Source organism: Pelecanus crispus, chromosome W (genome assembly GCF_030463565.1).
Source record: "Pelecanus crispus isolate bPelCri1 chromosome W, bPelCri1.pri, whole genome shotgun sequence".
NCBI classification, from domain to species: Eukaryota; Metazoa; Chordata; class Aves; order Pelecaniformes; family Pelecanidae; genus Pelecanus; species Pelecanus crispus.
In genome coordinates this window covers 13860747-13877019 of record NC_134675.1, presented here as the reverse complement: position 1 = coordinate 13877019, position 16273 = coordinate 13860747, and the positions used below count along the sequence as shown (strand labels likewise).

Genomic DNA, 16273 nt, shown 5'->3' with positions numbered 1-16273 from the left:
AAAACAGGTTTGGTTTTTTGTTTCTCTTTTCTCTCTCTTTTGCAGCACCCCGCAGGATGGCGAACGGAAATGCTGTGTTCATGTTACTATTCCAAACCCTAGCAACGCCACTCCTCTTAGCCTGTGGTCAAAGAACCATAGAATGGCCATGGTCTCAAGCTCGTGTTAAGTATACCGGGAGTATGGGAATACACCCTAGTATGGGAAATTTAAACCTTTCTATCATGGTCATGCACGGAACTGAGGCATACTTGGAAAACAAATGGAGCTGGGACAAAGATGAAGCTGATGGTAAAGTTCCTCAACTTTGAGGAACAACAGGGAAAGAAATTAAAATAGGATGCCGGATGATCAATGGGTCTGCTCATGAGAAGGCATCTCAGATTTCTGTGTACAATATCACATCAGACTCAATAGAAAAAGATACGAAACTTTGTGCCTCTGAAAGAATGGACTGTTGGTACAATTTTACCTTAGTACAACCTGTTCTCGTAGTCTGCCTCTGGGCTCGCCATAGCATGGGACTGTCCTTTAAATTTAAAATAGACATTACTGAGCCTAGTACAATAACATCCGCCCCGATTGTAATGGATAAGAAAACCCTATCCCCACAAATTTCTAAAATTGGACCATATGTGATCAAAAATACTGGACAAGAGCGAATATTATTTAACCCATCATGGTCCCTCAAACGAGTGGAACTGTCAATGCAGGTTAACATCTCTACAATTAAACCTACCTGCTCACCATTCCTAAATGCATCCTATACCGGATGGTTAGTGTCCTGGTTTCAGCTGGGATAGAGTTAATTTTCTTCCTAGTAGCAGGCACAGTGCTGTGTTTTGGATTTAGTAGGAGAAGAATGTTGATAACACGCTGATGTTTTTAGTTGTTGCTAAGTACTGCTTATGCTAGTCAAGGACTTTTCAGGTTCCCATGCTCTGCCAGGTGCACAAGAAACTGGGAGGGGGCACAGCCAGAATAGTTGATCCAAACTGACCAAAGGGCTATTCCATACCATATGACATCATGCTCAGTATATAAACTATGAGGGGTTGGCCGGGGAGCAGCGATCGCTGCTCGGGAACTGTCTAGGTGTCGGTCGTCGGGTGGTGAGCAATTGCATTGTGCATCACTTGCTTTGTATATTGTTATTATTATTATCATGATTATATTATTATCATTTTACTTTATTTCAATTATTAAACTGTTCTTATCTCAACCCAGGAGTGTTTTTTTTTTCCCACATTACTCCTCCGATTCTCTCCCCCATCCCATCGGGGTAGGGGGAGTGAGTGAGCGGCTGCGTGGTGCTTAGTTGCTGGCTGGGGCTAAACCACAACAGTCCTTTTTGGCGCCCAACGTGGGGCTCGAAGGGTTTGAGATAAGAACAGATTAACTAGAGTGTATTAAGGAATCTGTTAACAGTTGCCAGTCATGATATTAGTTCATCTGATCTGTACCATGTTCTTTTCTTGGCTGTGCATGTTAAAGCTTGGTGTTGGTCTGTGCATTGCACTATGCTCTGCAGTGATTAAGGATGTTTTGCTTGGGAGGTTCCTTATCAAAATCCTGACCTTGAGCATTGTTTTGTATCTGGGTTTTATACACAAGTCACTACTGTACTTCGGGTACCACCTCATGGAGAGAGTTAGCAATTATACCTTTCCCTTGGAGACGTTTGTTGTGGAGGAAATACAGAATGGCACCTTCATTACCTTCTTCTATAATGCTTCCTCCCTCATTACAGAAAGTTTTCAGTATTTTGAACATCCCTGGGCAGTTAAGATACTTCTATTGATACTTCTTGGGAATATTGTTTCGGTTTTGACAAAGATTAGTAAGCAATTTAAGAATATCATCCAGAGATCTGCCCCAAGGCTGGAGAGTTATGAGTGGCAGGGTGTGTGGGATAGTATGGGCAAGTACCTAGGACAGTGGGCACCTCTAGTGTTTTGGAACTTCACCCCTGAACAAGTGCAGAATCCTGAAGAACTAGTAAAGTATTTGGAAAAAGTATGCTGTCACCCTGGCAACTCCAGAGACACAGAAATCATTGCAACATGCTGGGGACTGGCCCATGCCTATCGAGCCATGGTCAACACTATTCAGTACCCTCAAGGGAAAGAGAAGGTCTCTGGATCTGATGACAAAACGACAAGCACTGTCACTACTCAAACCCCCGCTACAGGCACTGCAGCCACTCCAACCCCTGCCACAGGCACTGCGACTACTCCAAACCCAGTGACAGGCACCGTGGCTAAAACAGAGAATCAACCCGCACCGGTATCAGTTGCCCCTATACAGAAGAAAAAATACACAAGAAAATCAACTCGTTTAGTAAGGGAAGAAGATGAACCAGGGCCATCACGAGAACCAGAGGAGGAAGAACCCGTAAATGAGATGGTAACCACCCGATCCCTATCCCTGGGTGAGCTGCGACATATGCGAAAAGATTTCAGTCGTCATCCAGGCGAGCACATCATCACCTGGCTGCTCCGATGCTGGGATAACGGGGCCAGTAGTCTGGATTTAGAGGGTAAGGAAGCCAAGCAGCTGGGATACCTTTCCAGGGAAGGGGGCATTGACAAAGCAATTGGAAAAGGGGGAAAAACCACTCAGCTTCTGGAGGCGACTTCTGTCAAGCGTGAAGGAAAGGTACCCCTTCAAGGAGGATGTTTTATACCGCCCAGGCAAATGGACCACCATAGAGAAGGGTATCCAGTACTTGAGGGAATTAGGCGTGCTGGAGGTGATTTACAGTGACCTGAACGATGAGCAGTTACCCAAAGATCCAGATGAAGTCAGGTGCACACAACCCATGTGGCAGAAGGTGGTACAGAGCGCACCAGCATCGTATTCCAACTCGTTGGCAGTACTGACCTGGAAAGATGACGAGGCACCAGTGGTGGATGAAGTGGCTAGACGACTCCGGGAATATGAAGAAAATATCTCTTCCTCCCTACGGGCCTGTGTCTCGGCTGTGGAAAAACTGTCTGAAAAAATAGGCCGAGAGTTCCAACAACTCAGACAGGATCTGTCCTACTCCCCACCTGTATGGACCAGTGTCTCAGCCATTAGGAGTCAACGTCCCTATGCTCAAGAGAGAGGATGGAGAGGATACAGACCACGGGGCACCCTGTGGTTTTACCTGTGTGACCACGGAGAGGACATGAGGAAGTGGGATGGAAAACCCACCTCGACCCTAGAAGCACGGGTGCATGAGTTGCAAGGAAAAACTTTTACAAAAGGCAGTTCTCCCAGGAAAATTGCAGCTCCAGTTTCCAGTGAGCAGTTCCCGAGACAGAGGAGGAGGGATAATTCTACTCCCGTTCTTAATCAAGGGACTTTTGATTCACATTTACAAGGAGTGAACAACGAATACTATGACCAGTGTTAGAGGGGCCCTGCCTCCAGCCAGGTGGAGGAAAGGGACAATCGGGTTTACTGGACTGTGTGGATTCGATGGCCTGGAACTTCAGACCCACAGGAGTATAAGGCTCTGGTGGACACTGGTGCATCAAATGCCATCAAACTATAGAGGGGCAGAACCCATTTGTATTTCTGGAGTGACAGGGGGATCCCAACAGTTAACTGTATTGGAGGCTGAGGTGAGCCTAACTGGGAATGAGTGGCAGAAGCACCCCATTGTGACTGGCCCAGAGGGTCCGTGCATCCTTGGCATAGATTACCTCAGGAGAGGGTATTTCAAGGACCCAAAAGGGTACCGGTGGGCTTTTGGTATAGCTGCTTTGGAGACAGAGGAAATTAAACAGTTGTCCACCTTGCCCGGTCTCTCAGAGGACCCTTCTATTGTAGGGTTGCTGAAGGTTGGGGAACAACAGGTGCCGATCGCTACCACAACAGTGCATCGGCAGCAATATCGCACCAACTGAGACTCCCTGATTCCCATCCATGACCTGATTCGTCAACTGGAGAGCCAGGGAGTGATCAGCAAGACTCGCTCACCCTTTAACAGTCCCATATGGCCAGTGCGAAAGTCTAATGGGGAGTGGAGACTAACAGTGGATTATCGTGGCCTGAACGAAGTTACACCACCACTGAGTGCTGCCGTGCCAGACATGCTAGAACTTCAATACAAACTGGAGTCAAAGACAGCCAAGTGGTATGCCACAATTGACATTGCTAATGCATTTTTCTCCATCCCTTTGGCAGCAGAGTGCAGGCCACAGTTTGCTTTTACCTGGAGGGGTGTTCAGTACACGTGGAATCGACTGCCCCAGGGGTGGAAGCACAGCCCCACCATTTGCCATGGACTGATCCAGACGGCACTGGAACAGCGTGAAGTTCCAGAACATCTGCAGTACATTCATGACATTGTCATGTGGGGCAATACAGCAGAAGTTGTTTTTGAGAAGGGAAAGGAAATAGTCCAAATCCTTCTGAAGGCCGGTTTTCCCATAAAACAAAGTAAGGTCAAGGGACCTGCACAGGAGATCCACTTCTTAGGAATAAAATGGCAAGATGGACATCGTCAGATCCCAATGGATGTGATCAACAAAATAACAGCTATGTCCCCACCAACTAGCAAAAAGGAAACACAAGCTTTCTTAGGCGTTGTGGGTTTTTGGAGAATGCATATTCCAAATTACAGCCAAATCGTAAGCCCTCTCTATCAAGTGACCCGGAAGAAGAACGATTTCAAATGGGGCCCTGAGCAACAACAAGCCTTTGAACAAATTAAACGGGAGATAGTTCATGCAGTAGCCCTTGGGCCAGTCCGGGCAGGGCAGGATATTAAAAATGTGCTCTACACCGCAGCCGGGAAGAATGGCCCTACCTGGAGCCTCTGGCAGAAAGCACCAGGGGAGACTCGAGGTCGACCCCTAGGGTTTTGGAGTCGGGGATACAGAGGATCCGAAGCCCGCTATACTCCAACTGAGAAAGAGATATTGGCAGCATATGAAGGGGTTCGAGCTGCTTCAGAAGTGGTTGGTACTGAAGCACAGCTCCTGCTGGCCCCCCAACTGCCGGTGCTGGGCTGGATGTTCAAAGGGAAGGTCCCCTCTACACATCATGCAACTGATGCTACCTGGAGTAAGTGGGTTGCATTGATCACACAACGGGCTCGAATAGGAAACCCCAGTCACCCAGGAATCTTGGAAGTGATCATGGACTGGCCAGAAGGAAAAAACCTTAGAATATCACCAGAGGAGGAGGTGACACGTGCTGAAGAGGCCCCACTGTATAATAAATTGCCAGAAAATGAGAAGCAATATGCCTTGTTCACTGATGGGTCCTGTCATGGACTCCTCATGATGGGAGTGTCGATCTGCTCGAGGGTAGGATGGCCCTGCAGAGGGACCTGGACAGGCTGGATCGATGGGCCGTGGCCAACTGTATGAGGTTTAACAAGGCCAAGTGCCGGGTCCTGCACTTCGGTCACAACAACCCCATGCAACGCTACAGGCTTGGGGAGGAGTGGCTGGAAAGCTGCCTGGCCGAAAAGGACCTGGGGGTGTTAGTAGATAGCCGGCTGAACATGAGCCAGCAGTGTGCCCAGGTGGCCAAGGTGGCCAACAGCATCCTGGCTTGTATCAGGAATGCTGTGGCCAGCAGGAGCAGGGAGGTGATTGTCCCCCTGTACTCGGCGCTGGTGAGGCCGCACCTGGAATACTGTGTCCAGTTTTGGGCCCCTCAATACAAGAAAGACATTGAGGTGCTGGAGCGTGTTCAGAGGCGGGCAACGAAGCTGGTGAAGGGTCTGGAGAACAAGTCTTATGAGGAGCGGCTGAGGGAACTGGGGTTGTTTAGCCTGGAAAAGAGGAGGCTGAGGGGAGACCTTATCGCTCTCTACAACTACCTGAAAGGAGGTTGTAGTGAGGTGGGTGTTGGTCTCTTCTCCCAAGTAGCTAGCGATAGGACAAGAGGAAATGGGCTTAAGCTGCGCCAGGGGAGGTTTAGACTGGAAATTAGGAAAAATTTCTTTACGGAAAGGGTGGTCAGGCATTGGAACAGGCTGCCCAGAGAGGTGGTGGAGTCACCATCCCTGGAGGCGTTTAAAAAACGGGTAGATGTGGCACTTCGGGATATGGTTTAGTCTGGTCTACCCTTGATTAGTCTAGAGTGGGCTTGGTAGTGTAGGTTAATGGTTGGACTGGATGATCTTAAAGGTCTTTTCCAACCTAGATGATTCTATGATTCTATGATCTTGTGGGAAAGCATCGGAGGTGGAAAGCTGCTGTCTGGAGTCCTATACGACAAGTCGCAGAAACTGCTCAAGGAGAAGGGGAGTCGAGTCAGTTTGCAGAGGTGAAAGCCATCCAGCTGGCTTTAGATATTGCTGAAAGAGAAAAGTGGCCAGTCCTTTATCTCTATACTGACTCATGGATGGTGGCAAATGCCCTGTGGGGGTGCTTGCAGCAATGGAAGCAGAGCAACTGGCAGTGCAGAGGCAAACCCATCTGGGCTGCCGCATTATGGCAAGATATTGCTGCCCAGGTCGAGAAACTGGTTGTAAAAGTATGTCACGTAGATGCTCACGTACCCAAGAGTCAGGCCACTGAAGAACATCAAAACAACCAGCAGGTGGATCAGGCAGCTAAGATTGAAGGGGCTCAGGTGGATCTGGACTAGCAACATAAGGGTGAATTATTTATAGCTTGGTGGGCCCATGACGCCTCAGGCCATCAAGGAAGGGATGCAACATATAGATGGGCTCGTGACCGAGGGGTGGACTTAACTATGGACAGTATTGCACAGGTTATTCATGAATGTGAAACATGCACTGCAATCAAGCAAGCCAAGCGGTTCAAGCCTCTCAGGTATAGTGAACGATGGCTAAAATATAAATATGGGGAGGCCTGGCAGATTGATTATATCACACTCCCACAGACCCGCCAAGGCAAGCGCTATGTGCTCACCATGGTGGAAGCAACCACCGGATGGCTGGAAACGTATCCTGTGCCCCATGCCACCACCTGGAACACCATCCTGGGCCTTGAAAAGCAAGTCCTGTGGCGACATGGCACCCCAGAAAGAATCGAGTCAGACAACGGGACTCATTTCTGAAACAACCTCATAGACACCTGGGCCAAAGAGCACGGCATTGAGTGGGTATATCACATCCCTTACCATGCACCAGCCTCCGGGAAAATCGAGCGATACAATGACTACCTTGAGAGCAATGGGTGGTGGGACATTCAAACATTGGGATACACATTTAGCAAAAGCCACCTGGTTAGTCAACACCAGGGGATCTGCCAATCGAGCTGGCCCTGCCCAATCAAAACTTCTACGTACTGTAGAAGGAGATAAAGTCCCTGTAGTGCACATAAAAAATATGCTGGGGAAGACAGTCTGGGTGACCTCCCCTTCTGGCAAAGGCAAACCCATTCGTGGGATTGCTTTTGCTCAAGGACCTGGGTGCACTTGGTGGGTGATGCGAAAGGATGGGCAAGTCCAATGTGTACCTCAAAGGAATTTGATTTTGGGTGAAAATAGCCAATGAACTGAATTGTATGATATTAATTGCTATATAATACTTATGTTATCTCTTATTGTGTGTTATCTCTTAACTGTATGTTAATGTAATAATATAGTATGTTAATGTCAAGTAAATAATACTGTATGTTATGGTTGCTATATGCCACATCAACGGTATTACAGTGAGAATTGCCCAGCTTAATGAAAATGAACTTTGATGAAACCATGTTGGAATGAGAACTGGCTTCGTCATGCAACAATCCAACACTGCACACCACCTCTCCTGTTCTGAAAGACAGATGGAACCCAAAGTCATGGGCTAAATGAACTCAATGGATATTTTACAGGAATGGGCCATAGACGAAGGGAATGATATCTGTGTGTATATATCAAGACAAGATAGGGAAACCGGTGGTGATTAATTAGAATTGGAGAGGGAATGGCCTGTGCATGACGTAAATGGTATAGAATATGGGGTGGATACTGTCCTGGTTTCGGCTGGGATGGAGTTAATTTTCTTCCTAGTAGCAGGCATAGTGCTGTGTTTTAGATTTAGTAGGAGAAGAATGCTGATAACACACTGATGTTTTTAGTTGTTGCTGAGTACTGCTTATGCTAGTCAAGGACTTTTCAGCTTCCCATGCTCTGCCAGGTACACAAGAAACTGGGAGGGGGCACAGCCAGAACAGTTGATCCAAACTGACCAAAGGGCTATTCCATACCATATGACGTTATGCTCAGTATATAAACTGGGCGGGGGGGGTTGGCCGGGGAGCAGTGATCACTGCTCGGGAACTGTCTGGGTGTCGGTTGGTGGGTGGTGAGCAATTGCATTGTGCATCACTTGCTTTGTATATTGTTATTATTATTATCATTGTTATATTATTATCATTTTACTTTATTTCAATTATTAAACTGTTCTTATCTCAACCCAGGAGTGTTTTTTTTTCCCCACTCTTACTCCTCTGATTCTCTCCCCCATCCCATCGGGGTAGGGGGAGTGAGTGAGCGGCTGTGTGGTGCTTAGTTGCTGGCTGGGGCTAAACCACGACAGTTAGCATGGTTACATGGACAAACTCTCACCTCCCCAAAGCGAGCAGAGAGAGATATAACCGGTGTCACAGGGACAGGATTGGGAGTCTTGAATAGTATAGATGCTGAAATACTCATGAATAAATTAAGCACAACAAGTGATTTGAACAAATTGGAACACCCCTTACGGTCTTCTCTGTCAGCATTGGGAACTAGTCAATGGCTTGTAGCTGACATACTACCTAAGTGGGAAAGAATCAATGAAGAAGACCACCAACTAATCATGGACGCACTAGGCACAGCTCAAACTAGTCTCTCTCTTGCTCTTAGTTGTATTCAAGCCCAATGGTGGATACAATCTACTGTAACAACAATTATAAGAGAAGGCGATAAGGGCACCTTGCCCACTGAAATTCGAAAGGTAATCTGGGATAATGCAAGTCAATTTGAAAGAGACTTCCAATCCTGGTGGCGTCTAATCAATTTTACTTACAACCCTACCGACAGTAAAGCCACAGCTTTTGTACTAACAACATGCAATGCTTCGGTATACACCATATACCCAATCATTGCGCTGGGGTTAAACCATAATGGAACTGTACTCTATCCATTAAAACATAGAGTATGGGCCCGACAAAATGGGAATAAATGGCAAACTATTGATGTTGATGCATGTCTTGTATGTGAACAACAGGGATTTATTTGTGAAAATAACACCATTAAGGCCCAAGACATTTGTCTTGACACTGAACAAAGTGTTTGTCGTTTTGAAATACATCCCAATGAAATCCCTGAAACTGTGCTTATATATGTTGGACATGGATGCGTCTGTATGAGAACCCTTTGTAACTCTGTATCTGTAGATAACATCTCTATAGATATATACAATCACTCAAATACCTGTATTTGTAATTTTATCAAAATCATAGGATGTGACTTTAACTATTCAGCTCCTGTCACAACCCACCAATTGTTACAATCTAACTATACATTGTATCATTTATTGCCTACCCCCATTGGCATGAATCTCACATTGGTGAGAAAAATGTTGCAACATAGTGACCTGAATCAACTGCTGAAAAGAATTCAGAACAATGGACAAAAAACTCTGATTACCATCCATCATGACACAGAAAAGAGACATCATATTCTAGAACAAGTGAAAAAAGATGGGGAACATCACTGGTGGGATACCTTATTCGGATGGTCACCAACTGCAACGGGAATTCTGAATTGACTATTGCATACTATTGTAATCTTACTCATTTTTACCATATTATCTTCGCTGTTAAATATAGTTCTATATGTTAGAGTGTGGAGAATAGCTAGACAGCTGACATTATTACCAAAACCTCCTTGCATATTGTCGTGCTTTAGCCCCAGCCAGCAACTAAGCACCACACAGCCGCTCGCTCACTCCCCCTACCCCGATGGGATGGGGGAGAGTATCGGAGTAGTAAGAGTGAGAAACACTCCTGGGTTGAGATAAGAACAGTTTAATAATTCAAATAAAGTAAAATAGTACTGATAATAAAAACAATATAATAATAATAATAACAATAATATACAAAGCAAGTGATGCACAGTGCAATTGCTCACCACCCGCCAACCAATACTCAGGCAGTTCCCGAGCAGCAATCGCTGCCCCCGGCCAACCCCCCCCCCAGTTTATATACTGAGCATGATGTCATATGGTATGGAATAGCCCTTTGGTCAGTTTGGATCAACTATTCTGGCTGTGCCCCCTCCCAGTTTCTTGTGCACCTGGCAGAGCATGGGAAGCTGAAAAGTCCTTGACTAGCATAAGCAGTACTTAGCAACAACTAAAAACATCAGTGTGTTATCAACATTCTTTTCCTACTAAATCCAAAACACAGCACTATGCCAGCTACTAGGAAGAAAATTAACTCTATCCCAGCCAAAACCAGGACACCGTTGTAATCATAGAATCGTTTAGGTTGGAAAAGACCTTTAAGATCATCCAGTCCAACCATTAACCTAACATTACCAAGTCCACCACTAAAAAAATTAAAGGTAAAGTAGCAACCCCACGCCTCCTGGCTTGGTGGCTGGATCATTTATAATCAAAGTAAAAACTAGGAATCATTAAGGTTGGAAAGGACCTCTAAGATCATCAGTCTAATCATCAACCCAACACCACCATGCCCACTAAACCATGTCCCAGAGTGCCATGTCTACCCGTTTTTTGAACTCTTCCAGGGATGGTGACTCCACCACCTCTCTGGGCAGCCTGTTCCAATGCTTGACCACTCTTTCCGTGAAGAAATTTTTCCTAATATCCAATCTAAACCTCCCCTGGCGCAGCTTGAGCCCATTTCCTCTTCTCCTATCGCTAACTACTTGGGAGAAGAGACCAATACCCACCTCACTACAACCTCCTTTCAGGTAGTTGTAGAGAGCGATAAGGTCTCCCCTCAGCCTCCTCTTCTCTAGGCTAAAGAATCCCAGTTCCCTCAGCTGCTCCTCATAAGACTTGTTCTCTAGACCTTTCACCAGCTTCGTTGCTCTTCTCTGAACACGCTCCAGCACCTCAATGTCTTTCTTGTATTGAGGGGCCCAAAAATGGACACAGTATCCCAGGTGCGGCCTCACCAGTGCCGAGTACAGGGGGAAAATCACCTCCCTGCTTCTGCTGGCCACACCATTCCTGATACAAGCCAGGATGCTGTTGGCCTTCTTGGCCACCTGGGCACACTGCTGGCTCATGTTCAGCCAGCTGTCTACCAACACCCCCAGGTCCTTTTCGGCCAGGCAGCTTTCCAGCCACTCTTCCCCAAGCCTATAGCATTGCATGGGGTTGTTGTGACCCAAGTGCAGGACCCAGCACTTGGCCTTGTTGAACCTCATACAGTTGGCCTCAGCCCATCGGTCCAGCCTGTCCAGGTCCCTCTGCAGGGCCATCCTACCCTCGAGCAGATCGACACTCCCACCCAGTTTGGTGTCATCTGCAAACTTACTGAGGGCACACTCAATCCCCTCATACAGATTGTTGATAAATATATTGAACAAGACTGGCCCCAAAACAGAGCCCTGGGGAACACCGCTTGTGACCGGCTGCCAACTGGACTTAACTCCATTCACCACTACTCTCTGGGCTCGGCCACCCAACCAGTTTTTTACCCAGGGAAGAGTACGCCCGTCCAAACCATGAGCTGCCAGCTTCCCAAGCAGAATGCTATGGGAGCCTGTGTCAAAGGCTTTGCTGAGGTCCGGGTAGATGACGTCCACAGCTTTTCCATCATCCACCAGGCGGGTCACCAGTTCATAGAAGGAGATCAGGTTGGTCAAGCAGGACCTGCCTTTCATGAACCCATGCTGGGTGGGCCCGATCCCCTGGTTGACCTGCATATGCCTGTTGAGCGCACTCAAGATGAACCGCTCCATAATCTTTCCTGGTACCGAGGTCAGGTCGACAGGCCTGTAGTTCTCCAGATCCTCCTTCCGGCCCTTCTTGTAGATGGGCGTCACATTGGCAAGCCTCCAGTCATCAGGGACCTCCCCTGTTTACCAGGACTGCTGATAGATGATGGAGAGTAGCTTGGCGAGCTCCTCTGCCAGCTTCCTCAGTACTCTGAGGTGGATCCCATCCGGCCCCATAGACTTGTGAGCGTCCAGGTGGCATAGCAGGTCATTAACTGCTTCCTCCTGGATTATGAGGGCTCCATTCTGGTCCCCGTCCCTGTCTTCAAGCTCAGGGGGCTGAGTACCCTGGGGATAACTGGTCTGGCTATTAAACACAGAGGCAAAGAAGGCATTAAGTACCTCAGCCTCTTCCTCATCCTTGGTGGCAATGTTCCCCCCTGCATCCAGCAAAGGATGGAGATTCTCCTTGGCTCTCTTTTTGTTGTTGATGTACTTTATAAAAACATTTTTTATTATCTCTTACAACAGTGGCCAGATTGAGTTCTAGCTGGGCTTTTGCTTTTCTAATTTCCTCCCTGCATAGCCTAACGAGATCCCTGTAGTCTTCCTGAGTTGCTTCTTCCAAAGGCGGTAGACTCTCTTTTTTTCCCTGAGTCCCCGCAAAAGCTCCCTGTTCAGCCAGGCTGGTCGTCTTCCCCGCCGGTTGGTCTTACGGCACACAGGGACAGCCTGCTCCTGTGCCCTTAAGACTTCCTTCTTAAAGAATGCCCAGCCTTCCTGGTCCCCTTTGCCCTTCAGGACTGCCTCCCAAGGGACTTTCCCAACCAGCGTCCTCAACAGGCCAAAGTCTGCCCTCCGGAAGTCCATGGTAACACTTTTGCTGCCCCTCCTCTTTACACCGCCAAGAATCGAGAACTCTATCATATTGTGGTCGCTAAGCCCAAGACGGCCTCTGACCACGACATCTCCCTCTATCCTTCTCTGTTTGTAAACAGCAGGTCAAGCGAGGCACCTCCCCTGGTAGGCTCACTTACCAGCTGCCTCAGGAAGTTATCCTCCACACACTCTAGGAACTTCTGAGACTGCTGCCTCTCTGCTGTGTTGTATTTCCAGCAGATGTCCAGCAAGTTGAAGTCCCCCACAAGAACAAGGGCTGGCGACTGCGAGACTTCTGCCAGCCGCTTATAGAACGCTTCATCTATCTCTTCATCCTGGTTGGGTGGTCTATAGCAGACTCCCAGCAGGACGTCTGCCTTGTTGGCCTTCCCCCTCATCCTTACCCATAAGCACTCAACCTTATCATCACCATTGTCAAGCTCTATACAGTCAAAACTCTCCCTAACATACAGAGTAATGGTAAACATGCTGTTATCTGATTAACATTATGGATTCTCCCAAAGGATTGCACAAGCTGTAAGATTAAATTACCATGACTGCTACCAATGTACTGACAAATCAGTAAAATCCGCTTCATCACCATTATTGTTATGATTAGATCTATTCACTCCTGATTGTTTGTGAATCCTCCAAATACAAATCCCTGTTACAAAAAAAAAAAAACAAAACCAAAAGGTACTGCTTCCTAACATCTCAGGTACAGTTCATTTGAGGTGAGAAAGAGTTAACTTTAAATATCCTGTTTCCCTAGAAATCCATTGTTTTTGTTCCGGAGTGGATGCTTTCTTAACTCTTTTGTAATGAATCCAGGAGTCCACTCCGTCTACTTTCACTGCAGTGTTAGTCTTGAGTAAGACTGTACATGGTCCTTTCCACTTCTCCTTTAGTGGCTTATCTTTCCAAACCCGAAGGTATACTTGATCTCCTGGTTCAAAAAAATGCACTGGAGTATCCAATGGAATTGGCATTCTTGTGTTTAGATATCTATGCACTGAAGAGAGAGTTCTAGCCATAGATAAAAGATAGTAAGTATTTTCTTACCCGTTACATGCATTTGATCTGCTTTCCCAGTCAAATTTATTGAATAGGGTCTGCCATACAATATTTCAAAAGGGCTTACTCCTTCCTTAACTTGAGGAGTAATACGAATACGCATCAAGGCTATGGGAAAAACCTCTACCCATTTTAAATGTGTCTCCTGACATAACTTTGCTATCTGTCTTTTTAATGTTTGATTCATCCTTTCCACTTTCCCACTAGATTGAGGTCTCGGGGGGTATGTAAATCCCACTGTATTTGAAGATTCCTTGCAACTTCTCTTACTATTTTGCTATAAAATGAGGACCTCTATCTGAAGAGATGCTTTCAGGAATCCCAAATCTTGGTATTATTTCCTTCAACAAGTTTTTAATCACTTCTCTAGCTTTATTGTTATGACATGGGAAAGCTTCAGGCCACCCTGAAAACGTATCCACCAATACCAAAAGATACTTATATCCATTACTTTTAGGTAATTCAGAAAAATCAATTTGCCATTGTTCCCCAGGGAGATATCCCCGGTTTACCTCTCCAGGTGGAGGTTTCTTTTCTATTTTAGGATTGTTTCTGCAACAAATTTGGCACTGTTTAACAAGTCCCTCTGTATATTGTTGCATTCTGGGTCCAATTGCATGCCTTTTAATACTTGAGACTAATGCACCTGCTCCCATGTGGGTGTCTCTATGAGTTCGTTGCAATAATTCTCTCATGATTGGGGCTGTAACTATACATTGTCCATTGGGTGTTACCCACCATCCATCCTGTGTTTTATCACAATTCAAAAGCTTAGCTAGCTTATCTTCTTTTTCTGTATACCTAGGAACTTGCATTTTTAAATTTATGATGGGGATCAGAGCACCCAGTACTTTACCAAAGGATACTCTTCTCACTACTTCATCGGCCTTGCGATTTCCTTTCATCACATCAGTTTGTCCTGATTGGTGTGCTTTACAGTGGATGACTGCCACTTCCTTGGGCAAATTAACTGCCGTTATCAACCTTAAAAATCTCAGTTCCATACTTTATGGGAGTTCCTCGAGAGGATAACAACCCGCACTCCTTCCATATCTCTCCATGACCATGAACTACCCCAAAAGCATATTTAGAATCAGTATAAACATTCACTCGCTTTCCTTGGGACAGTTCCAATGCTCTAATGAGGGCAATCAATTCTGCTTTCTGTGCAGATGTATATGCTGGAAGTGGGTTAGCCTCCACCTCCTCTTCTAAAGTCACCACTGCATATCCGGCTTTTCATTCTCCTTTCAGGATGAAACTGCTGCCATCTGTAAACAGAATCCAGTCTGGGCTTTTCAAGGGAGTGTCCTTTAGATCTGGCCTACTGGAATATACCTGTTCAATAGTCTGTAAACAATCATGGGTTAAATTTTCATCACTGGAAACGGGCAACAATGTTGCCAGATTGAAGGCGGTAGAAGTTTTTAGTAACACATCATCCTGTTCAACCAACACAGCTTGATATTGTACCATTCTGCTAGGAGATAACCAATGATGTCCTTTCTGCTCCAAGACAGTAAACACTGCGTGTGGAACACACACAGTGATTCTTTGTCCCAGGGTTAGTTTATGGGCTTCTTGGATCAACAAAACTGCAGCAGCCACTGCTTGAAGACATGCAGGCCATCCTTTGCTAACCTCATCCAACTGTTTAGAGAAGTAAGCAACTGGCCTCTTCCAGTCTCCTAGTGTTTGAGTTAAGATTCCCAAGGCCACATGCATTCTTTCATACACATACAAAGTAAATGGTTTAGTCAAATTTGGCAATCCCAGGGCTGGCGCTTTCATCAAAGCCATCTTAATATTGTCAAAACCCTTTCAACATTCAGGGGTCCATTGCAAAACTTCTGGCCCTTTCAAAGCCTCATACAGTGGTTTCGTCATCAGTCCAAAATTTGGTATCCAAAGTCTGCACCAGCCCACCATACCCAGAAATCCTCTTAGTTCTCTTTTTGACTGGGGAGGGGCAATTTGACATATGGCTTCCTTTCTTTCAGTTCCCCATTTCCTTTCCCCTTGAGAGATTTCAAATCCCAAATAAATGACAGTCTTTTGCACTATTTGTGCTTTCTTTTGTGACACCCAGTATCCAGCCAATCCCAAAAAATTTAATAAATTAATGGTTGCTGTTTTACATTGTAATTCAGTATCTGTTCCCAGAAGTATGTTGTCCACATATTGAAGAAGAGTAACGTAAGGATTCTTACCTTGCCATTGTTCTAATTCCTTGGCAAGTACATTACCAAACAAAGTAGGGCTGTTTTTGACTCCTTGTGGCAGTACAGTCCAGCAAAGTTGTGTCTTCCGTGTCCTGTCATTGGACTCTCCCATTCAAAGGCAAATAACTTCTGGCTTTCAGTCTCCGATGGGATACAAAAGAAAGCATCCTTTAAATCTAACACAGTAAAATATATGTTAGTTTCTGAAATGGAGGATAACAGAGTGTATGGATTGAGTA

The 16273-nt window shown here is 46.0% G+C and overlaps 1 protein-coding gene across 1 annotated transcript; it reads left to right on the top strand.

Annotated features, from left to right (window-relative positions):
- Positions 1 to 347: 347 nt before the first annotated feature.
- Positions 348 to 15008, top strand: LOC142596439 (uncharacterized). Its single transcript, XM_075725536.1, is given in 3 exon segments — positions 348 to 779; positions 8501 to 9784; positions 14985 to 15008. Coding segments are annotated over 3 exon segments (1740 nt in total).
- The last annotated feature ends 1265 nt before the right edge of the window (positions 15009 to 16273 follow it).